The sequence below is a fragment of the Sorghum bicolor genome, chromosome 4 (genome assembly GCF_000003195.3).
Source record: "Sorghum bicolor cultivar BTx623 chromosome 4, Sorghum_bicolor_NCBIv3, whole genome shotgun sequence".
Lineage (NCBI taxonomy): Eukaryota > Viridiplantae > Streptophyta > Magnoliopsida > Poales > Poaceae > Sorghum > Sorghum bicolor.
Genome location: NC_012873.2, coordinates 11,661,438 through 11,686,655, shown reverse-complemented (window position 1 = coordinate 11,686,655; position 25,218 = coordinate 11,661,438). Strand labels below are relative to the sequence as shown.

Sequence of the window (25,218 nt, the reverse complement as noted above, 5' to 3'; positions counted from 1 at the left end):
TTGTTCTTTAGCGCGGCGTCGGACGTCAACCCCGACCACGCCGACGGCCAGAGGGTGGCCGAGCCTGCCTGTGCTGCTAAGGACGCGGCGCCGCAGACCACAGACCAGCCTGCGGCGACGGCTGCTGCTACAGGCGCCGAGGGAGAGTCTGCCCCAGCGAGTGCCGCGGCGAGCACTCCGCCGAGGGATGGGGAGGCAGCAAGGACCGCTCCCCCGAGTAGCGTCACGGAAGGGGACGACAGAGCCCCGACCCCTCCCCCTGCCGAAGAGAGGGGGGTCCCAACGCCACCCCGGGCAGGGGCCTCTTCGTCCGCGGGCTCCCCGGGCCTGGTCCAGGGGCCGGTGATGCCTGCGACCACGAATAGTGGCGGTGCAGCGAACGAGGAAACCCAGGCGGCCTCCGACAACGAGGTAGAGGAAATTGAAGGTCGCCCCCGTGATGGTCCCCAGCACGTATACGTGTGGCGCCAACGCGAGGACCACTTCATCGGGCACGAGGAGCTCGCAGAGACGGAGGAGGCCGACAGGGTGGAGCGCGCGGCCAAGCGTCTCGTGGATGAAGTCAAGGTAAGTGATCCTTTGCGCCGCTTGACACTTTTTGTGTTATCTTGATGGGTCGACACATGTTCTTCTTTGCAGGGCGCAATGAAAACGACGAAGTACCGAAAGAGGTGCTTCGACCAAATAGAAGGTATTGTGGCCGAGAACAAGGCCCTGTCCGCAGAGGTGGACCGGCTGCGGTCGGAGGTTGGAGAGAAGGTGGTCGAGATGAACGCTCAGGAAGAGCACCGTCTCGAGCTTACTCGACGCTTAGCCGACTAGTATCGGCAGCGAGAAGGTCAGTCTCGTACTTCTAGGTGGCTGTATGTAACCGCGTTGGTTGACTTTGCTGATCTGGGGATTATTCATGTAGGCTTAGAGGAGGAGGTCGCGCGCCTTCGGCAAGAGAAAGAGCAGCTCAGCCAAGAGCTTGCCGAGGCGCTGGGGGCCGGGCGCCGAGCAGGGGAGGAGCTGGGCCGGAGGGACCGGGAGTTGTCTGGTAATACGCGCCGCCCCCGTTGTTTGCCGCTTATCGCTTTTTTGATATGTTGAAACTAACATCTTGCTTGATTTGCAGTGCTCAAAGTGAACGCCAAGAAGCACCTGGACGAGCTGGTTAAGGATCGGGACTCCTGGAAGGTTAATTGTTGTAGGATCTGGAAAGGAGTAGCCCCGGTCCTGGACTTGATCAGCCCCGAGCTTCCGGAGAGCCAGCCCCGCGCACCGAGACTGACGCCAGTTGAAAAGGCGCAACGGGCGTGGGACTGGCTCCAGCAGTTCGTGAAGGACGCCGGGGAGTTTGCTGGCGCGCATATCCTCAGCATGGTGCGCGCCCACTACCCCCTGGTCGACTTGTCCAGGCTGGAGAAGGGGTACCCTAAGAAAGTCGACCCGCAGGAGGCGGACGAGCTTCGGGCTGGACTGCTAGACTTGTCGTCGACGGTGATCGGCGACATCAATCTATGCAGGACGGCCACTCCCCCCGACCAGCCGGGATCAGACAGGTCGGCCAGGGAGTTGTCGGGGGCGTCCCTTGCCGGAGATGGGCGGTCCACGCCTGCGGTCCCGACCAGCCAGGCGCCGGTGGCCCCGACCCCTTCGTCCGGGCAGCAAGGCCAAGCGGGTGATCAGCCCGGGCAGTAGGCCAGTAGGGTAGTCTGTAGGAGTAGACTAGTGACCGCCCGTCAGGGTATTTATTGTAAACTTTGTATGTAAAGTTTGTAATAAAGTTTGCTTTTGTCATGACTGTTATTTTGAGCGCTGTGAAGTTATCTGAGTGACGTGTCACTGTGCTTGATTCATAGTCGTTAAGAGTTTCCGTCGCAGAGGACATTGTTGCTCTTCGGCGAAAGCTCTGCGTGTAAAAAAAGTATAGCCAAAAAGAAAAAAAAACTTTTATTATTTCCAACTATAAGAGACTTACAAGCAAAAGTTACTAGAACTTATGGATAAAATTGACGCAGTTTGTCTATGTGCCAAGAGTTAGGCACGCGTGTTCCGTCTGGATATGCCAATCTGTAGGATGTGGGTCATGTGACTTCGGCGACCACAAAGGGTCCTTCCCAGGGGGTGGATAGCTTGTGCATTCCTTCCTGGCTTGTTTTCCACCTGAGCACCAGATCGCCGACCACGAAGGAACGGTCCTTAACGTTCCTGTTGTGGTATCATCTGATTGCCGCAAGATACTTTGCTGTTCGAAGGCACGAATGTAGACGCTTTTCTTCCATGCAGTTGATTTTGAGTTCCCTGGTGTTGTCGGCCGTTGACTGGTCGAAGTTTTCAATCCTTGGAGATCCGAAGGTTATGTCAGATGGCAGCACTGCCTCGGTGCCGTAAACCATGAAGTAGGGTGACACCCCGGTGTTCTGACTAGCCTGTGTTTGGAGGCCCCAGACCACGGCCGGCAGCTCTTTCATCCATCGACCAGGTGCTCTGTCATTCTCAGTGTACAACCTTTTCTTTAGGGCATCGATGATCATTCTGTTTGCACGTTCAACTTGGCCATTTGCCCGTGGGTGAGCTACTGACACGTATTTTATGACTATGCCTCTGTCATCGCAGAAGTCCCAAAATGTGGTGCTAGTGAACTGAGTACCCAGGTCGGTGATTGTACTATTTGGGATCCCGAATCTGTGTATGATTTGATTGAGGAACTCCACGGCCTTCTCGGAGGTTGCTTTGACCAGTGGCATGTATTCAATCCACTTTGAAAACTTGTCGATTAATACGAAGATGAACTTGAAGTTACCAGGGGCCGGTTTAAATGGCTCGATCATGTCGAGCCCCCAGCAGGCGAAAGGCCAGGACGACGGGATAGTTTGAATCTCATGAGCAGGTACGTGGGTCCTTTTAGCGAAGAACTGACATCCCTCACAGTGTCGGCCCAGTTTTTCTACGTCGTTGACCGCGGTTGGCCAATAAAAACCTTCTCGGAAAGCATTCCCGACCAGCGTTCTGGAGGCCGCATGATTGCCGCAGGATCCGGCGTGTATGTCGTCTAGGAGCTTGATGCCATCATCCTGGGATATGCATTTGAGCAGCACTTCAGAACTTGCATTTTTTTGCATAAGTTTGCCGTCCACCAGTATGTAATTCTTCGATCGTTGGATGAGGCGCTCGTTCTCTGTTTTGTCCTGAAAGCCTGACCCGTCCGATATATATTTGATGAACGGGGTGCGCCAATCACGGCCACTGCTTGTCGGAGTGGCATCGTCTATGAGCATTGCTTCCGTAGGTTGCTTTTCGACCAGGCCGGAGCCCACGCTTGGCTCTTGGATGTCCTGGACGAAAACACCCCGCGGGATCTGGGCCCGAGATGACCCTAATCTTGCCAACGCATCTGATGCTTGGTTCTTATCCCGGACCACGTGGATGTATTCTATGCCGTAGAAGTTGGTTTCCCACTTGAGAATTTCTTTGCAGTAGAGATCCATCTTTTCGTGGGTTGCGTCCCATTCCTTGTTGAGCTGGTTGATAACCAAAGCGGAGTCGCCATAGACATAGAGGCGTTTGACTCCCAACTCAACGGCTAGTCGGATGCCGTGCAGGCATGCTTCGTACTCGGCGACATTGTTTGATGCCGAAAAAAGGATCCTAAGGACGTAACGCAGTTTGTCCTTGTTAGGCGACACGAAAAGAATCCCCGCGCCGGCGCCGTTGATATTCAAAGACCCGTCGAAGAACATCGACCAGTGGTCGGAGACGTCGGGAACGGGAGGTTCGTTGAGATCCGTCCATTCTGCAATGAAATCGACCAGGGCCTGAGACTTGACTGTGGTGCGGCTCTGAAATTCCAGGGAGAATGGGCATAATTCCATTGCCCATTTTACGATTCTGCCATTAGCGTCTTTATTGCGCAGAATATCCCCTAGAGGGAAACTGGTGGTTACCAAGACTCGATGGCCGTCGAAGTAGTGCTTTAGCTTTCTCGACGTTATCAGGATGGCGTATATGAGCTTCTGTATTTGTGGATATCTGGCCTTGGACTCGTTTAGAACTTCGCTTATGAAGTAAACGGGTCTTTAGACCTTGTAGACATGTCCCGGCTCGTCTCGCTCGACCACTATTGCCGTGGAAACAACCCTGTCGGTTGCCGCAATGTAAAGGAGTAGGTCTTCATTGGGCTGAGGCACTGTAAGAACAGGCGGTGAAGTGAGGAAGGTCTTAAGCTGGGTAAACGCGGCGTCGGCCTCCTCTGACCAGAAAAACTTTTCTGATGGCTTCAAGAGTTTGAAGAAGGGGAGGCCTTTTTCCCCTAGTCTTGAGATGAAGCGGCTGAGAGCGGCCATACATCCGGTGAGCTTCTGAATATCCTTAACATTCTTAGGTGGTCGCATGTCAAGTACTGCTTTTACTTTTGAAGGATTCGGCCGTATGCCGTCGTGGCTGACGACGTTGCCGAGTAGTAGACCAGAAGGGACACCAAAGATGCACTTTTTGGGGTTAAGCTTCCACTTGTACCTGTTTAGCGCCTTAAAGGTTCGGTCTAAGTTGTCGATTAGGGTGCTTGCATCCCTTGTTTTGACGACGATGTCGTCTACATAGGCCTCGATGAGGTCATCACGAATCTCGTCGTGGAGGCATTGCTGGATGGCCCTTTGATAGGTGGCTCCGGTGTTTTTGAGTCCGAATGACATGGTCGTGTAGCAGTATGCGCCGAAAGGAGTAATGAAAGACGTTTTTATCTGATCGTCCTCCTTTAGCGAGATCTGGTGATAACCAGAGTAGGAGTCTAGAAAAGAAAGGAGTTCGCATCCGAGGGAGACCAAAAGGATCTTTAAGACAGTGTTTATGGAGATCAGTGTAATCAACGCACATTCTCCATTCATTATTCTTTTTGCGTACAAGAACCGGATTGGCAAGCCAATCGGGATGATACACTTCTTTTATGAATCCGGCTGCTAGAAGCCATGTTATTTCTGTCCTAATAGCCTCCTTTTTGTCACGAGCGAACCGTCGCAGCTTTTGCTTGATTGGTCTTGCGGTCTTCGAGACATTTAAGGAGTGCTCGATCAGGTTTCGTGGGACGCCGGGCATGTCTGCGGGTTTCCATGCGAAAACGCTCACGTTGTCCCTTAGAAACCTGACGAGCGCGTCTTCCTATTTGGGGTCCAGATTGGCCCCGATGAGGGCCGTCTTCTCGGGGCTGCCGTCGACCAGTTGTACTTCTTTATGCTCCTTGGATTTTGAATTCTTCCTGGCGGTCTCCTGCTCGGGTAGTCAGAGCTGGTCGGGAGGTAGCTGTGCTGCTTGGGTTGCTGTTTCTTCCATCCGGATTGAGAGATCGATTGCTTCGGAGATCTTGAAGCTCTCTTCCTTGCAAGTATATGCAGTGTAGACATTGCCTCTGACGGTCAGGACACCCTTCTCCGTAGGCATTTTGAGGACCAGGTATGAGTAATGCGAGACTGCCATGAACTTTGTCAGCGATGGTCGTCCCAATATAGCGTGGTAGGTCCCATCGAAGTCGGCGACCACAAAATTGACGAACTCTGTTCGAAAGTGGTCGGGCGTGCCAAACTGGACAGGCAATGTTATCTGTCCGAGGGGCACTGAACTCTGGCCTGGCAAGACTCCCCAAAATTGAGCGTCGTAGGGTTTTAATTGTGCCGGAGATATCTTGAGAGCGGGCAAGCTGTTGCGGAAGAGGATGTCAATGGAGCTTCCTCCGTCCACGAGCACACGCTCGAATCTGATGCTGTTAATGCAAGGGTCCAAGATTAGAGGGAAACGACCCGGTTCCGGGATAGCGGCCCACTGATCCTTCCTGCTGAAGGAGATTTCCCTGTGCGACCACGGAGGAAATTTTGGATCGGCGATCAGACCATCAGTGTTGTCTATGTTGAGGCAGGCTCTCTTTAGGAGCTTTCTTTCTCGTTTAGACTCGATGGAGACCTTGCCTCCGAAGATGGAATGGACCACGTCAGTAGGACTGACATACTGGTGTCGTGGGTCCCTATCCTAGTCTTCGTCCTCGTCTTCGTGATCGCGCCCATCTTGTTTCCCGTTTTTCTTGGAGGGATCGTCCTGGTTCCTGTTGTCGAAGCGGCCGCGACTATCTTCACACCAAGAAGGCTGGTCGGGACCTCTCGTGTCATCTCGGATGAGTTTTTCTGCGTCATCAGCGTCAGCGTAATTTTTGGCCGTGGCGAGGAGCTCTGTCATCGTTGTTGGCCTTTTGCGCAATAGCTTGTTCCTTAGTACTTCGTGGAAGCGCAGCCCCTTGATGAAAGCAGATATAGCCTCGTCATGGGAAATCTTCGGGATCTTTAGGCGCATATCCGAGAATCGTCGGATGTAGTCGCGCAGAGGCTCATTTTTCCTATCTCGTATCCTTTCGAGGTCGTACTTGTTCCCAGGCTGCTCACAGGTGGCGATGAAGTTGTCGATAAAAGCTTGGCGTAGTTCTTCCCAGGAGTCGAAAGAGTCCTCGGGCAGGCCTAGAAGCCATTGGTGACCAGCTTGGTCGAGGACTATCGGAAAGTAGTTGGCCATGACATGCTCGTCTCTAGCTGCTGATCGGACCACGATCTCATAAAGAGTGATCCAGTTCTCTGGGTTTTCCTTGCCGTCTAATTTTTTGAGTTTCTCGAGCTTGAAATTGTGAGGCCACATGACCTGGCGGAGGTGTGAAGAGAATTGCTTCAGGCCCGGGGGGCCGTGCGTTGCGTCGTATTCGATACGACGCAAGTTTTCGTGAACTGCCCTTTCCGTGGCGCGCCTGTTGATGCGGTCCCGGGCGTCTTTGGGAGGGATGTTGTATCGAAGATCCCTGTACTGGTTTACTTCTTGACCACGCCTGCGATTCTGCTCGCGGTGACCGCCAGCGTCCCGAGTGCCATCGTCACGTCGTGAATCTTTCCGATGATCGTCGGGGGAACGGCTGCGGTGGTGCCTGCTGGGCTGCGGTGAGGTCCGGTTGCGGTGAGTCTGGTCAGAGGTGGCCTCTGTATAAGAGACGCCTTGGACTCTTTTGAGCAGAGTGGCTGTTTGCCCCATCGCGGCGATCAGGTGTGCTCGAACGCTGGTTCGGACGCCCTGGCACTCGGGAGTATCAGGGAGCCGATATAAATTGGCCATGGCAACGGCCACATTGGCGCTCGGCGTTTTATAGACTTGCTGATCTCCGACCATGTCAAAAACGTCGCTGAGGTTATGCGGCGGGATTTGACGTTCCTCGTCCGCGCGTCGTCGGGCGCGATCGGCGTTACGCTGCTCGCGGAGCTGCCTCTGCTCGTCTATTTCTCCGTCAACGACCGGCTCGTCGGCGCTGACGTTGAAAACGATGTCTCCTCGCCGAGGTGGGAAAACTGGGAAGCGAGGGAAGCCCAGAGGATGTGACGGCAAATCCAAGTCGTAGTCCTCGTCCTCGGAATTTATGACTTCAGTGGGGACGGAACCAGTGCTTGAATTTGTGCTGGAAGCCTGGCCGTCCCGTAGCTCTTGGATCGTCACCATGTTGACGTAATGACGAGCTGGTCGACCGCTCCCTTTTGGCAACCAACCAGCATTGTTAAAGAGGGATCGGACATGTCTCGAGTAGAGAGAGGCCGAGTTGTTCAGACCGCAAGGATAATCTTCCTCCGGGTTGGCCTCGATCTTGACAGATCGTCCTCAGGGAGTTGAGGTTATCGTCAGAGACGTCTCCAGCCGTTCGTGTGTAACAACACGAGTTGGCCGGTGGGAGTTGAAAGAATCCGCTAGAGCGGCTTGGTAGGCTGGCGCGAGATCCCATCTATTAGTTGAGAAGCTTCAAGTAGCTTGGAATCAGCACGATCAAGTGCTTGGAGAAGGTCCGAGCAGTCGATCTTCTTCCCCTTGTAGAGCGGGATCGGTGGTCGGGCGCTCGATGCCGTCATCCGAGTGGTCGGAGCTGACGCCATCCCAGATTGGATCTGGGTTCCTTCCGAAACCGTGGTCGTGAGACCACCACCACGCGTCGTCCACGTGATCTGGCCGATGGTGAACGTGAGGCCTTCAAGCACGGCCGTGAAAGCTGGAATTGTGACCATCTTGTTCGTCGGAGAAGTTGTACGCACACCCCCTACCTGGCGCGCCACTGTCGACGAAAGCTGGTCGGCAGTCTACCTTGGGGTATACCCACGGTAGTAGTTTATCGGTAGACGGTGCGCAAACTACGAACTCGACGGTGACGCAAGACACAGGCAAGCTTTTTATCTAGGTTCGACCGCCGAGTTAGCGTAATACCTACGTCCTGCGTCTGATTGTATTGATTTATGTTGAGAGAATAATCTGCCTTAGGGGGGTCCCTTGCCCCTCCTTATATAGTCTGGAGGGCAGGGTTACAGATCTGGAAACTAATCCTAGTCGGTTACAATTGCCATAGATAGTTCGATATCAATTCCTATTCTAACCGACTAGAATCCTGCTTGATCTCCACGTCTTGCTTCCTTGCGCGAAACTCCAAGCTGTCAGATCAAGCCTTGAGCCTGTCTCATAATGGGCCAAGCTTCCTGGCCCAAGCCTAGCCGTAAGGGTATAGGGGTTTATACCCCCACACCCGTCTTGCGGTAATGTGGTACGTGCGTCTTTCTCCCATCTTGCTTCTATCTCTTTTGCTTCTTCCTTCTCTAGTTCTAACTCTTCAGTTCTGTTCTCTTTCTCCCAGGCTTCTAATCGGGCTAAGATCTCTTCTTTCTCTTTCTTGGCGATCTGGTCCATCCTTTCAGCTTCTTCGGCCCACTCACTCCATCGGGGTGCGTGTGTGTTCTCTTCTTCCTTCATGAGGTGGTCTTTATAGTTCACAATCTTGCTAGAAATGTCTTCCCATCCGCAATGAGGCTGGGCGGCCTGACGGCGGGCTTGGTGTCTTCTCCTGTTGCGTTCCTTCCTGATCTTCTCACGGTTAACTAATGTTCTAAATTGACAGTGTACCTTTCTAGCGGTTAGGTTGAAGTGGATATGCCCTGATCTGATGTAGATGTTGGTTGTGGTTGTGTAGAGGAACAGTCTTCCCAAGAGGATCAAGATCTCATCGAATCCCTGCATGTCAAGAACTAGAAAATCTGTAGGTATATAATGTTCTTGAATTCTTACCATTACATCCTTGACCATTCCTTCCGGGAATCTTAATGATTGATCCGCCATCTACAACTGAATATGTGTTGGGTATAAAGGTAAATCAAATAATTCATCGTATACCTGTTTTGACATTACGTTGCAGCTTGATCCAGTGTCGTAGACAATCTAAGGGAAGGTGGTGTTGTTGATTGTGCATTCAATAATTGGAACTGTTGGATCACCTCTCTTGATTGGACATGGCTTGGGTAGCATATGATCATTCTCATTGTTGAGAGTGGTGATTAATTGAGTTATCTCTGCATGCTTGGTCTTCCTCCATCTTCTATTGTTCTTCTTCTTTGATACTGATTACTGTTCTTGCTTTCCTTGTTGGTAGAATTGCTTCGGGGCTGTAGGAGATTTCAGGACGCGGTTCTTGAATGTGAATCTCTCCTTCTTGTCCTTGATGGATAAGACAATCTTGGCGTGGTCCACATAGATGATGGCTTTTGTTATGCATAAGAATGGTCTGCCCAAAATGATTGGTGCCTTCTCATCTACTCCTATCTCCATGACTACGAAGTCAACTGGGACATATGATTGCCCCACTCTAGTGACTGAAAGGTCCTAATATGGCTAGAGGGGGATGAATAGCCTATTTAAAAATTCTACAAACTCACTAGAGCAAGAGGTTAGTAAATAACAAAGCGAAGCTTTTTGCTCTAGCTCTAAAAGGGTGTTTGCAAGCCACCTATCCAACAATTCTAGTTGATATGATCACTAGAAACACAAGAGCTATGTCACTACTTACACTAGAAAGCTATCTAAAGTTTCTATACAAGTAAGTAAGCTACTCTAGTTTGTGGGAATATAAAAGAGATGGTTTGATCTTTATACCGTCGTGTAGAAGGGATGAACCAATCACCAATATAAACAATCAAGCACCGGGAGAATGCCAATCAAACACAATTGAGACACCAATTTTTCTCCCAAGGTTCACGTGCTTGCCGGCATGCTACGTCCCCGTTGTGTCGACCAACACTTGGTGGTTCGGTGGCTAAGAGGTGTAGCACGAACCTCGTCCTCACTAGGACACCACAAGAATCTACCCACAAGTGAGGTAGCTCAATGACACGAGCAATTTACTAGAGTTACCTTTCGGCTCTCCGTCGGGGAAGGTACAAGATCCCTCACAATCACCGAGAGATGGCCACGAACAATCACCAACTCGTGTCAATGCTCCTGCGCTGCTCCAAGCCGTCTAAGTGGCGGCAACCACCAAGAGTAACAAGAAAACCGCAGCCAAATCGATCCCCAAGTGCCACTAGATGCAATCACTCAAGCAAATGCACTTGGAAACATTCCCAATCTCACAAAAATGTTTAATCTATGAAGGAGATGAGTGGCAGGTGTTTGCTTAGGCTCACAAGGATGTCAAGTATGCTAGAATGCCAAGAGTGTGAGCCCCAAGCCGGCCAACACGTATTTATAAGCCCCTCAAACAAATAGAGTCGTTGGCTCTTTCACTGGGCAAAACACGGGGTCACCGGATGCTCAAGCAGGAGGCACCGGACGCTCAACTCTAGAGTCCGGTGCTCCAGAAACAGCCACGCGTCCCCCTTTTCACTTTTGCACGTCGATCTCTAACGGTCACCTGCAGAGCACCGGACTCACTTAAGTTGGCACCAGACACGTCTGGTGCACACCGGTCTTAAATACAGAGAGGTCTGAAAACACGCGAGGTCACCGGACGCACCCCACCGGACGCACCATGAGCGTCTGGTGCTCTCAGTTAGGATTACTCGCAGAGGACAGATAGCACCGGATGCATGAACAGGAGTCACCCTACATCCGGTGTTCATCGTCCGGTGCTTAACCCTAGCCTAGTCAAGCACAACAGCACACTGGACGCTTAGGCTCAGCGTCCGGTGAGTGTTTCTCAGCAAGAACTGAGACTTCTCCAATTTTCCCACCGGCACAATAGAAAATATGCACTTCATTTTCTCAAAAAGCGCCGAATGTGTAAACCAACATATGCACGTGTGTTAGCATTTTCACAATAATTTTCTTCGAATGAGTTAAGTTAGCTCACTAGGTTCTAAATGCATGCACATGAACAATGACACCTAGCGGCACTAGATAACTGCTTAGCCAAAGAATTCTCCTCCTTATAGTATGGCTATCTATCCTAAATGTGATCACACCCTCTATGGTGTCTTGATCACCAAAACCAAAACACTAAGCAATACCTTTGCCTGATCTCCATAGGGTTTTGTTTTTCTCTTTCTTCTTTTCCAAGTTGAGCACTTGATCATCTTGTGGTCATCACCATCATTACCATGATCATCACTTGCTCCATTACTTGGCATGTACCAACCTCATTAAGTCTACACATACTTAGTAAAGAGGTTAGTACTAGGGTTTCATCAATTATCCAAAACCAAACTAGGGCTTTCAATGACAACTTCTAGTACTCCCTTAGGGTAGCAAATGGACTAATCTGCAAGCTGCAAACACATATTTGTGTACAACAAGGAATCATTTAATATTCTCTCATAAAATACCTTGGGCATGATGTTGACACTTGCGCCGAAGTCACAGATAGCCTCTGGAAAGCTGTGGCATCCTATAGAGATAGGAATGACAGGTCTTCTAGGGTCTCCAATCTTCTCTGGTAGAGAGTGGTCAATCCACTATACAGCTGCAGGCTCAATATAATATTGAGTTGCATTGTGAATATCAACAAGGTTAGTAGTTTCTAAATCTTCTGGTTGGCCTGGAATCTTGCCTTTTTCTAATGGAGGTACAGCAGCAGCTAATTGTGCTAATTGTGATTCTAGCATTTTATTGAAACTATGTTGATTCTTTATAGCAGAAGCAAATGTATCCATCCTAGTACGTATGTTTTCCAAAGTATTATCATTTGATGCTAGTTTCCTAGTCATTTGATGCTAGTTTCCTAGTCATTTGATCTAGCAGTTTGGATTGACTAGCAACTAATTCTCTTAAAGGTGAAAAATTGTTATTAAAATTATTACCTTGGTTGTTACCTTGGTAATTACCTTGTCAAGGTTGTTGATTCCATCCTTGATATTGTTGATGAAGTTCACATCCTCTTGTAGTGTAGGGCAACTGGTAGCTGAGTGCCTGTAGTCTCCACATTCTTCACACGTCATATGGGAATCATTGATGTGCATGACTTCCTTCTTCTCTATGTCGAGCTTCTTCATGATGAGGTCTAGCTTGGCAGTGACCATGTCAGCTTCCTTGAGATGATGGATTCCTCCTCCTTTCTTTCGGGACTGAGTACGTTCTTTGTTGCATGTTGAATTTGAGGCCATCTTCTCAACAAGTGCTTTAGCGTCTGAGAGCTTAAGTAACAGGAAAGCTCCCCCAGCTGCAGCATCAATAGATTCACGGGTACTAGAGATGAGCCCATGATAGAAAGTCTGCATTAACAGCCACTTCTCTATCCCATGATGATGATAGTCTTATATGTAATTCTAGAATCTTTCCCATGCTTCAGTGAATGATTCATCATGTTGTTGTTGGAAACTTGAAATCTTTCCACGCAGAGCATTAGTCTTAGCTGTTGGAAAGAATTTTGCAAGGAAAGCAATCGAGCAAAGGTCCCATGTATTGTGTTTGTCTTTGTTGGTGTAGAACCACTGCTTGGCTTTCCCCAATAAAGAGAACGAGAAAAGACGGAGTAAGATAGTATCCTTTGGTACTCCTCTGATCGTGAAGGTGCTGCAGATCTCTAAGAAGTGTTGTAAGTGTGCACTTGCATCTTCATGAGCTTTTCCTCAAAATTGGTTGGCTTGAACCACGGTGATGAGAGCAGGCTTGAGCTCGAATCCATTCTCCCTAGTATCGACTGCTGGTCCAGTCCGAATGTTTGCTGTTGTTGGAGGAGAGAACTCTCGCGGTGTCTTCTCAACCATGTCTTCAAACACAGGAGCTAGGTTTTCTCCTAACTATCCTGCTTGTTCTTCAAATTCCTCTTCCAATGTTGGAGCTGGCTCCTCTGAAGAGCTAGCTTGAGCAGCAGAGGGTGTTCTTGATGGTGATTCGAATTTATCCCTCGCTTCTACAAACTTCTTTGCCACTAGAGTCTTTTAGAATAATTTCTATCTTACCCTTCAATTTTGCTCTCTTTTTAATAATGCTTCCTGGTTTCTTTCCAACATCTACGTTCCCTGCACTTATGCTGGCAAAAGATATTTCTTAAATTGGTTCAAATATGTCTAGATGCCTGATACAGTTGATTGGCTTCTAGTGGGTGATTTAAACCTTTACAGGTCCCCTGCTGACAGAAATAGGCCCGGTGGTGACCACAATGGATGTATCTTTTCAATGAAGCTATTAGTGCTTTGGGGATCATTAAATTACCACTGAAGGGTAGAAGATTCACTTGGACTAATAAGCAAACTTCACCCCTCCTTGAAAGGCTAGATTGGTTTTTCACATCTGCAAACTGGACTTTAAGTTATCCAAATACTTTTGTGTACCCGTTGGTCATGGAAACGTCAGACCATGTCCCCTGTGTTATTTCCATTTCAACTTCCATCCCAAAAAGAAGTCAATTCCAATTTGAGAATTATTGGATGGAACATTCTGATTTCTTTTCTATTGTCCAACAAGGTTGGTTTGCTCCACATATTACTGATGCAGCCAAAATCATCACAGCAAAATTCAAGAACCCGAGAAAAGAGCTCAAAGTGTGGCAAAATAATACCTCAAATCTTAAAAAGACTATTGCTAATGTTAAGCTAACTCTTGCCTTCATTCTTTTCGTTGAAGAATTCAGAGACCTCACTCTGCCTGAATGAAATTTCAAGCTTTTGTTGGAGGAGAAGCTTTCCTCCCTACTTCGCAAACAACATATATATTGGAAACAAAGAGGCTCAGTCAAATGGATAACATTAGGTGATGCAAGCACAAAATTCTTTCATGCTAATGCCACTATTAAATATGGAAGGAACCTCATTACTTCCTTGGAAGACTCATCTGGTACTTTGGTTTCCACTCATGAGGAGAAAGCTGAGCAAATTTGGAAATCTTTCAAAGATCGGTTGGGGGTCTCATCTTTTACAAGTATATAATTCAATTTACCTGCCCTTATTCAGAATGTACATGACTTGTCCCACCTGATTGCACCTTTTGAGAAGGAAGATATTGACCAAGTCATCAGATTTTTACCATCACATAAAGCACCAGGACCAGATAGTTTTAACATTGATTTTGTCAAAAGGTGCTGGCCAATTATTTTCCAGGATTTCTATAATCTTTGCAGTGCTTTTTATTTGGGGCAAGCTTGCTTGCAGAGCATAAATGGATCACATATTGTTATGGTTCCCAAACATAATCATGCTATCAAGGTTTCTGATTTCAGACCTATATCACTGCTCAACACATCCATGAAGATTATCACAAAGCTCTTAGCAAATAGATTACAACTAGTCTTGGCAAAGCTTATTCACAAAAATCAATATAGATCAAGGCAAGATCGATACAGGATTGTTTGGCCTGGTCTTTAGAGTTTCTTCATCTCTGTCATCAATCTAGGAGAGAGACTATCTTCCTGAAATTGGACTTCGAAAAATCCTTTGACAAGGCAGAACATGGACTTATGCTCTCAATCATGCAAAACAAGGGCTTTCCAGATCTCTGGATTAAATGGATGCGGATGATTTTTAATTTTGGTACCTCTACAACCCTGCTCAATGGAGTCTCAGGCAAAGTTTTCCACTATAAACGAGGAGTTAGACAAGGGAATCCTTTATCACCCCTCCTTTTTGTTCTTGCTGCAGATTTTTTACAAAGTATTCTCAATGCAGCAAAACAGCAAAGCCTTCTTACCTTGCCCCTCAACCTACCACATGATCATGACTTTCCTATCCTTCAATATGCTGATGACACTCTGATTTTTATGGAAACAGATGCCAGACAATTATTCTTCTTGAAAGCCATTCTAAACTCCTTTGCTGAGTCAACACGACTAAGAGTCAATTATTCAAAATCAATGATGATCCCAGTTAACATAAGTGATGAACGGTTTGATATCTTAGCCCAGAATTTTGGATGCTCAAAGGGCTCTCTACCCTTCACCTACCTAGGTCTACCATTAAGCCTAACTAGACCATCAGTGGCAGGTTACTGGCCCTTAGTCAGCAAGTGTGAAAGAAGATTATCAAGTGTTTCATCCTTCCTCAATGAAGCTGGTCGGCTGCAGATCACAAATGCAGTGCTTACTGCCTTACCTACCTATGCCATGTGCACTTTTCTTCTACCTAAGACTATCATCAAGCAAATTGATAAATTTAGAAAACACTGTTTGTGGAGAGATTCTGACATGAATAGTAAAAAACCATCAAAACCTGCCTAGCCCCTTGTATGTTTACCAAAGGATAATGGAGGTCTGGGAGCACTGAACCTATATATCCAAAATGTTAGTCTCCTCCTAAAACAGCTACATAAATTTTATAACAATTTGGATATCCCTTGGGTTTAGTTAATCTGGAACTGTTACTACCAGAATGGTGAGCTACCCCATCGCAACAACAAAGGATCTTTCTGGTGGAAGGACATCCTCAAATCAATCAATTCATACAAAGGTATGGCCTCTGTTACAATAATGGATGGATACACTAGTTTCTTCTGGTCTGATATTTGGAATGGAAGATTACTTAGCTCACAATTCCTAGAGTTGTTCTCCTTTGCTAAAGATAAGCATATTTCAGTCCAGTCTTTCATCTCTATGTCAGCCATAGAAGACCCTGATGAATTGTTCCATCTCCCCCTCTCCACCCAAGCATATGCACAATTTCAGCAGCTAAACTCAATTATTGCCAATATTACACTTCAAGCTGGAAATGATGTTTGGTCCTATATTTGGAATTCTGGCATCTTTACCTCAAGCAAAGCATGTCTCAATCAGGTAGGCACAAGACAGGTGCATGCAGCTTTTAAATGGTTGTGGAAATCAAGTTGCCAACCAAAACAAAAGTTCTTCTTCTGGCTATTGCTTCAAGACAGATTGAGCACGCATGATATCTTAAAAAGGAGGAATATGGAACTACAATGCTATGATTGTGTCCTTTGTCACTTGGGCACTGAAGAGAGTCTGATGCACCTTTTCTTCTTCTACCCTTTCTCCATGAGTTGTTGGAACACTCTGGGTTTAGCTCCACTGATCCTTGATGACCTGTTTCAGACCCTTTCAGCTTTCAGAGCGCATCTAAGACAGCCTTTCTTCATGGAGATCATCATATGTATGTGCTGGGCTATTTGGTCTGCAAGGAATGACAATATCTTCAAAGGATTGCAGCATTCAGTGGCCTCCTATAAAGCCTCTTTCAAACGAGAACTAGCTCAAGTTAAGCTTAGAGTTGGTAATAATCTAAAAACTCCTTTAGCCCAATGGATAGAGCACTATGTGTAATCTTTCAGATTTTTTTCCTCTTTTTCTTTGTTTCTTGAGAAACACACCCAGAATGTACCTGTACCTGCTTTTTATTCTCAATCAATAAAATCAGTAGGGGGCAATCCCCTCCTGATTAAAATAAAAAAAAATTATTTCAAGGGCCCCAACTTTGCGAGCTTGATGTTAATAACACGGCAAGATTTCCATTTATTATTTTCTGAGCATCAAGTAAACTCCGACAGCTTTCATCAACAGAAACAGAGACTATGGCCCTGTTTGGTTCACCTTGCTAAATTTAGCTAGCTAAACTTTAGTCACTTTAGTAGCTAAAGTTCTAAACATATTGACTAAAAGGAGCTAAATAGTTTAGTTCCATTAGTCACCCAAGAGTAGCTAAAATAATTTTAGCTAACTAAAATTTAGCAAGAGAAACCAGGCCCTATGTATTTCTCCATGGCCACAGAGTTAACATCACGGAGACCGTCCCAATCCGGTTTCTGTGAACTGGTTGCTCAAAGAGCACAGGGGTCACTCCCATTTCTGAAACCAACGAAAGAATAGAAACATGTCAACTTAGTTCAAGCATTGGAAGAAGGTCATATAGCTAACAGGTTCAACATATTAAAATGAGAACTCTAGCAATTTACAGTTTGCAGGAGTACGGACCATTTAGTCTATCAAGAACTTCAATGGCTTGATTTGCTGTGTATCCCTCGTTTGCATCCAAAATCACTTCAGTAGTTTTCAGCGCCCGAAAGCCATTTATACATCCATTTCTAGACATTAAACTGAACCATCAATATCGGGTACAGCACGTTCGACAATTCAGATTTGTATACAACATTACAACCTAGATTTCTTAACTCGAATCACGTTCCTATGTTCCCTATGTATCAATGATCAAACACATGTCAATCCACCGCGGCAACGGAAGGCAAATTTTACTTGGTTATGAGTTCAGACGAGAAGCTGCGGATTCCTCACCGAGGCGAAGGCGTGTCCCAGGTGTACACTGGCAACATCCTGGAGCAGCGCGTAGAGGGGCGCCGCGGGGGCGTCGGCGAGCGCCCGTCCCGCGGCGTCGAGCGCTGCGGGCTGGTCCTCGGCCGTGGCTGAGGGCAGGCTACCGCAGCCCTGCACTCGCCGCCGCGCTCGTCCTCAACGCCGCCGGCTACCGCAGCTCAGAGAGAAGGAAGAAAACAGAGAGACAGAGAGTTAGAGCAACTCCGATGGTTTGGCAAGGCAAATCTTGTTTTTGGCAAAACATGAAAATTCTTCTCTCCAATGGTTCAAATTTTGGGGAGTTGGCAAATTCGGGCTCAGTTTGCGGAAATATGCGCGCGTCTGCCCGCTTGGCATCGCGCCTCTCCCGCCTCCGCCGTCTCACTCCCGCGCCTGGAATTTTCACGGACTCTCTCCCCGCGCATATATTCCCACGCGCGCGTGTCCCGACGCCTTCCCTGTGTCCCGACCCCTTCCCTCGCTGCCAAGACGAAGGAAGCCGCCGCCGCCGTGGGGAACTAGCTCCTGCGCCGGCCTTCATCCGCGCGCGACGCCAGGCCACTACATCCGGTCCCTCTTCGCCAGGCCGTTCGCCGCCGGTGGCTCGTCTGCGTCAGGCCCCGCCGAGCCGCCGGACCTCCGGCGGTGCAAGTCGTTCTCGTGCGGCCGTGGCGGGGACGCTCTGGCCGCGGCAGCGGCGGCGGCTGCTGCCGCCAGGGCGGACGAGCCGCAGCGGCGTTCGTGTGACGTGCGGGGGCGCAGCATGCTGTGGGCCCTGTTCCATCAGGACGACCGTGACCGCGTCTGCGACGGCACGGCGTTCGCCACGTTCCCGGCCTCCTCATCGACCGCCGCGGCTGCGCTCGCCGTCGACGTGCATCCCCCACCGCAGGCACCGTGCACCCCTGACGATTTCCTGGACGAGGACATCCCAGTGATCATGGAGCCCGACGAGATAGTCCCGGTGATTGAGATGATGTTGGCTGATCGAGCCAGGCCACGATGAAACAAACAGTTGATCTGTTGGTTGATGTAGGCCCTTTTTTTTAACATTTGCCAAGCCCAAATGTCAAACCATTGGAGAAACAAATAAATTTCATTTGCCATATGTTCTAGGCACTTGGCAAATCACAAGATTTGCCAACTCTATTTTGCCAAACCATTAGAGTTGCTCTTGTACTACTTCGATCATCTCTATACTACTCAAAACATTATTTTTTTATTATAAATTTACTATTTCACCCTTAATTATATTAAAAAAAATTAAAAACAGAATTATCACAAACAGACTGTACTACTTTAATCATCCATATACTACTTCAAACATTATTTTCTATTATAAACTTATCATCTTACCCTTAATTACATAAAAAAAATGAAAATATAATTATCAGGTCCCACCAATGTAGTAGGCAACTCGTGCCTATAATCCCGGTTAATAGCCAAGAGTATCTCCAAGAGACTAGGTAAAATTATATTCTAAACTACAAGATTTAGCCATTGCGTAAAATAAAAAACTCACTCAAAACATAGAGTTCTACAAGAGCTTTTGTATAAGATAGCTAGTGAGGACAATATGTTATATACAAGCGAAAGTGTAGGAATAGCAAACTTGCTATTTTAGCAAACCAGATAGCATATCTGTTGGACTTTAATTTTCACTTTGAAAATGTAAAAATATGCTAGATAACATGGATAACATATCTGTTAGAGTTGCTCGTCAACCATCCATTTTCCAGCCATAGTAAAAGTTCTCATAAAATAAAGTGAAAGGCTATCTGTGCATTACAATATCTAGCACAGTCAATGCGTGCTAAATTATAGCAAAACCATCCCCACACTAGCTGAGCTTTTTATAGAAGATATAACAAGTAAGCACTTGACTTTTATGTTTTTTGAAAACACATTTACTTTGGTCAAACATATCAAGCTCTATAGGCTCGAACTCTCATTTCTCACAACTAGTAATTCAACATTTACATGTATCAAAAATAAGACAACAAAAAGAAAATCAGAGCACATCGATGACCAATGGAAATTACATCATATACATTTACTGCTGCAGAAAACTTGCCACAGTGACTAATAGACACACTGTCAGGCTCATAGTACAACATACACCTTTGGTGAGATGCCGGCTCCATATGAACAACTCAACTTCTTTAATATCCTCTAGACCCGGTTTCTTGTACTCTTGCCTAATTAAGGTGGTGACGGCGAAGGCGAGGACGGTGGCTTGAAATCTGGATACTGCACACAAATCGAAGAATGATGAGCATAGCTTAATGCAAATGTTGTTTTTACACAGATGGCTAAGAAGTTTCAGTTTACACTCACATTAGGGTAAGGTGACTGAGGTCTGGGGGTAGGACGAGGAGGAGATGATTCCGTGCTAGCATCTGCTACAGGTGCAGAATTGACCGCTGCTGGGCCTTCAGTCGTGGTGCTGCCAGGGGGTGACGGCGGCTTGAGATCTGGGTACTGCATGGAATTCCAATTGCAGAGTAATGAGCATGGCATGGGCATTCAGGCTCACTTGTGCAATGGCTATAAAGTATCAGGTTTACACTGACATTTGTATAAGGTGAAAGAGGTGTTGGTGTGGCAGCAGCAGGAGCAGCTTCTGTTGCTGTGGCAGCAACTGGAGTCGCTGTTGCTGGTCCTGGTTGGCTTTTAGCATCACTAGGTAAAGGTAGTAGAGCCTGCCCAATTTCCTGTAGACAGAACAAAAGAATTTTGTAAATCATAAATATTTGGCATGACATATTCAAAAACCATCTTCTATGGAAAACAATGTTGGCTGGCTCAACTCCAGAAGGAAGGCACTTCAAAAACAATAATTCTAATTGAATTTCACCAGTAACAGTTCCATTGCCGGTGGAGTTTCCTGGCAATATTCTAGTAATTTCACAGGAAATGTATGTGCAGTGTCTAGGAGCACTGCCAATTATTAATACTACATATAGGAAAACAGTTCATGGAAAGATTACAAATTATTATATGCGAAAATGTTCAATGCCATATAAAGACCATTTTAGTTACACCATATACATATTGCTCAGAACCAATAGGAATACATCACATTTGGCCAAACAATATATTACAAAACATCACATAGCTCGAAATAAAGAAGGAACCTTTGAATAGGTTTTGCTTTGTTTGTAAGAAAACTCCAAAGTATTGACAAATTTAAGTGATCATTATTTTCTTGCACTTCAGGAAAAACATGGATTTTCTCTTCAAACAAAGTGGTGAGATAAAAGAATTTTAATAATAAAACAAATGTCGTGGTCTAAACGCAACGTTAAGCAAAACTAGTGCAAATCATCAATAAAACTTCCTATCTGAGAAAGGGACTATAGCGGTGCTGGATAAAACTAGACATGCAGCCACAAGTGTTCAGTGTAACCCAGTGGCCATGCATTTCAAATCTATCAACAGGCAACCAAGGTCTCTAGCTCAGATATGCACTTCAAATTCTAATTACTATAAAGTCATTCGACCATAAGAGTACATAATCCACCAAAAATGGTTTGTACTCTGCAGATTCCATTTTCAATGCTACTAGCAAGCTTCAGATAACTCATTTATGCATAGCCATACACTCGTGGAGAAGTGAACATGGATCTATGTGAACAATATAACATTTCAATATTTAAAAAGTGAACATGGATCTATGTGAACAATATAACATTTCAATATTTAACAATAACTGCTCAAGATGATGGCTAGCTACCTTTATTTCGTCAACAAGCTCCTTTGGAGCAACCTTCTTGTTAAAGAACTCATCGATCTGTTTAAGTGTCTTCTGTCGATCCTGTGAGCATAATAAATAGATGTAAGGTTTCATCATTGAAAATAACCTTCTATTCAAACCTAAATCAGGGAGTAAGGACATCCCCTGACATAGCTTTAAGAACAGGCCCACTGAACTGAAGTCTGGCTGGGGAAGTAAGCTGAACAAGAAAGAGAGGAAAAAAAATATGTACCTCAGCATACAAGAGCTTGGTTACCACTAGCTGAACAACAGCAGCTGACCCCAAAAACTGTAGCAAAGTCTCAATCTGCAGGATAGATCACACATGATGTGTAAGGAAACAAAGCAACACCTGAAGAAAAGAGACACTCCAAGACTTACCTCTGTGTAGGCAAGTACTCCCAAACCAGTAGCTGCAGCAAGACCAATTGTCACAGGCAATCCATCTGAACCATCCTGTAAGTTAGTAGATTCAGCATTCAACAGTCACAGAAATAAAAGTTACCAAAATCAATGCATTGAAACCTTATAATTTGTACAATATAATTTCAAACAGAGTAACGAAAAAAAAAGGTCAAGATGATAACTTACCCCAAACAGCTCGCCCAAATCAAAACTGAATCCTTTTGCAGGAGCCTTCCAGGGAAGGTTACTGCTCTGCAGTGGGACACTAGCAAATGGTGAAACTTTGTTGAGTGGATAAAGATGTTATACGGCAGCAAAGACAAGCCACCTAAAGCATTAAATACCTTCCATCCTCGGCTTCCTTCTGCACCATCCTTCACCGCAAAAGCAGCTTTGTAACCATTGGCTGTGACAAGCTCAGCAACTAGTCCGGAGTTCCCATCAAATCTGACTTCCACAATATTCATATTGTTGAGAATATTTTTACACTATATTAGTGATGGAAGAATGACAAACCAACAAGTACTCACAATTTAATATGAAAATACAAGCTCAGTCTTCTTCTTGAGACAGAGGTATCACTAATTCTGAATATAACACCTTGCTGGTCTTTTCAAGAACAGGTATCTAATTATTAACTCTCCATGTAATTCACATGTCCACTCTTTAAGTGATATACAAGTGCAGTAACTCTTTACTTGCTATAATCCCAATCCAACAAATAAGTTTGTTCAAGTCATATCTAGAATACTTACTACATTTGCGAAGTACTATGTACATGGGAACTGTTCAGCTTTCCAGATTTGAAGCATCATTTCTGGTTTTCACTAGTAACTTTCTTTTGCAATGCTCTATCAGCAAAATAATTTTATATGGTTAAGAAAAATCAACTATGTGCTAATTGGGTGACAGTCAAAATTTTCATAATTTAGTAGGATATATGACGACAATCTTTGATCCCAAAAAGAAGTGAAAACAGACAAAATTTCAAGTTAATTTAACTCTTGAAATTTTGACACGCCAAGAGTGCATATACCTACTCTTCAGAATTGGTTCTTTAAAATCAATATGGACTCATTACCATAGACTGATCAGAAGTGATGATGCTGAGGATTTAACGCCATAGCTATTCCTTAATTGGCATGCTGTTTTGAATGAAATGCAGCAAATTGGTTCCTTAAAATGTGATAAGGAGTTAATAATCCAACTGGTGAACAATTAGAAGTATCTACAAAGAACGACCAAGCACATTGCAGTTATTAAGCAGGATCTGAGCTTCTCACTTGTCAAGGATGACCAGCGTGGTGTTCTCCGGGTCCTTGAACCTCAGTGTCAGCTTCTTCAAGAATCCGTTCTTGTCCTCCCCGTTGTACGGCACGGCAGCCACCTTCTTCTTGGCCTCCTTGAGATCAGGCGTACCGTCCTCCCGTGCATCCTTGAGCGGCCTGATGTCGACGAGCTGCGCGTCGGGCTCCTCGAGCAGCCGCTGGTAGGCCGCCCTGGCGGACACGACGGCGTATGGCTTGGAGCTTCCGCCGCCGCCGAGAATCTGCGCGAGGAGAAGCGGCAGCGCGATGGCCGCGACGCCTGCCGCGACGACGAGAGGGTTCTCGTTGACGAAGCCGACGAGCCCGTCGAGGTTGAGGTTGACGTTGAGGTCGAGGTCCGGGAGCGCGAACCCGCCGCCGTCACCGCCGGAGTCGGACGAGAGGCGCAGCGTCTCCTCGTAGGAGAGCGGCGCGGCGAGTGCGGCCCCGGCGTGCGCGAGGCCGAGCGCGCCGGAGAGGCGCGCCGCGAGGCCCCCGCTCCTCGGCCGCCTGCGGGGGCGCGCGGCGGGAGGAGTCAGTGTCGTTGGCGCCGCGGAGGAGAGGATGACGGCCATGGCATAACGGTGGCGGCGGCGGCGGCCTCCGGCTAGCGCTGCGGCGGGGAGACGGAGGCGCTCGTGGGGTTTACGGGTCGACGAGGCAGTGGGCAGTGGCACAGGGGAGGGGCCGACGGGGGCCGCACCGCGGGGGGGTGACCGGATGAGGAGGTGGACAGGTGGTACCGAGGTGGTGAGCTGCCCAGTGGGAGGGCGCCACGTGGATAAAGAGATCAGAGACCGCGGCCGTGGGCGCGAGAGGCTGGAAAAATTTCTCGTGGCTGAGATGGAGCTCTCATCCGACGCTTTTTTGATGGAAAAAACAGCGATGCTAGTGTGTTTTCTTGATAATAAAGCAAGGCTTTTTAATTAGTCACAATCATTACTACTATGCTGACTGGCCGTTGTGCCGTGACCATGGGCTTTTGGCACTGTACATGATCTACAGACTGTTCAGACTTCAGAAAGGTGATCATGGGCTTTTTGCAATCTACACGGTCCACAGACTGTTCATACTTCACAAAAGTGGCCATGTTCATTTTCTCAAAGAAAAAAAGGGCCATGTTCAGACTTCAACACTAACCTGTGCTGCCAAGCCATCCAATGCTCTTACTCCCATTTCCTCCAACAAAGATAATATCAGCAACCATTACAGGTCGAGTGAATGTTGTTTTTTGTCCTTTTTTTCTCCTTACACAAAAGCTTCTTCAATCTTAAATCTTGTATGAACATCATTGTATCCTTTATACATCTATAGTTTTGATTGTTTTTTGCATCTGTATTTTGATGGTATTTCTCAAAATAGGAACCATTGTCCCAAATCTAGCAATCATTGTCGCCTCAAAACTGGGTAGCACTACCGGATTTTGGTCCAGTATAGTAGGAAATTGACAGTGTTGATGTTAGTGTTTTAGTGCTAGCTTCTCACCCGGCTGTAATGCCCATTTTGCAACAGAAAAAATGGAAAAAATATTGTGCCCGTTGTGGCCATGCCTCACACTAAGGTGAGGCAACGGGAGTAGGAGAGCGGAGGGGAATGATATCTTGGGGAGAGAGAAATGCCTAAGTTTGGGCCACCTACGCCCCATTGTCATCGTACCCCACGCCAGAGCCAAGTAGAGGAGAGCGGAGGGTAGTCTCGGAGGGTGGAGAGCTTGAAGCCTTAAGAGGGAATCAGGAGAGAGGAGAGTGACATTCATACGTTTGAGCCACCTACACCCATCGTCGTCTTGCCCTATGCTAGAGCCAAGGAAAGGAGAGAAGAGGGGAATCTCAGAGGAAGAGCTTGAATCCTTGAATGGGATTAGGAGAGGGGAGAGAGAGAAGTAAATCTAAGGAGGGAGGGAGAGGTGAGAGAGAAGGATAAGGATGCAGACATAACTAATAAAGGTAGTTAATACATGTTGAATAAAAATTTCAAGTCCTAGGACTAGGGATTATTGCCAGATGTTAATACAACCCAATAGTGATAATTAATTTATCATTGCCAACTGGCTTTAAAATCTGATAGTAATATTCTTTTTGCTTACAAACCAGCAGGGGTATCTATATCTATGTTGGTTTTTTCAGTTCCAGCCATGATAGTCAGTAGGGAGTATGGTTTATCTATAGTATTGAACGCGTAGGATACACACACTTGTTTGATCTAGAGACCCATATGTTTTCACATTGATGGAAGATTAGGAGCAATGCAATCATCATTGT

General features: G+C 46.8%; 1 protein-coding gene and 1 long non-coding RNA gene across 2 annotated transcripts; both read right to left on the bottom strand.

Annotated features, from left to right (window-relative positions):
* LOC110435011 lies at window positions 16,668-17,952 on the bottom strand. Its single transcript, XR_002452664.1, has 3 exons — window positions 17,471-17,952; window positions 17,153-17,262; window positions 16,668-17,026 (listed from the first exon to the last, which is right to left on the bottom strand). It is a non-coding gene; the product is annotated as an uncharacterized LOC110435011 (long non-coding RNA).
* Window positions 19,352-23,693, bottom strand: LOC8059050 (rhodanese-like domain-containing protein 4, chloroplastic). The gene is made up of 9 exons (XM_002451849.2): window positions 22,934-23,693; window positions 21,995-22,097; window positions 21,837-21,902; window positions 21,627-21,701; window positions 21,478-21,552; window positions 21,225-21,305; window positions 20,062-20,202; window positions 19,826-19,969; window positions 19,352-19,738 (listed from the first exon to the last, which is right to left on the bottom strand). Exons 1-9 carry the CDS (start codon window positions 23,530-23,532, stop codon window positions 19,691-19,693), a joined length of 1,332 nt encoding a protein of 443 aa, XP_002451894.1. The 5' UTR covers window positions 23,533-23,693; the 3' UTR covers window positions 19,352-19,690.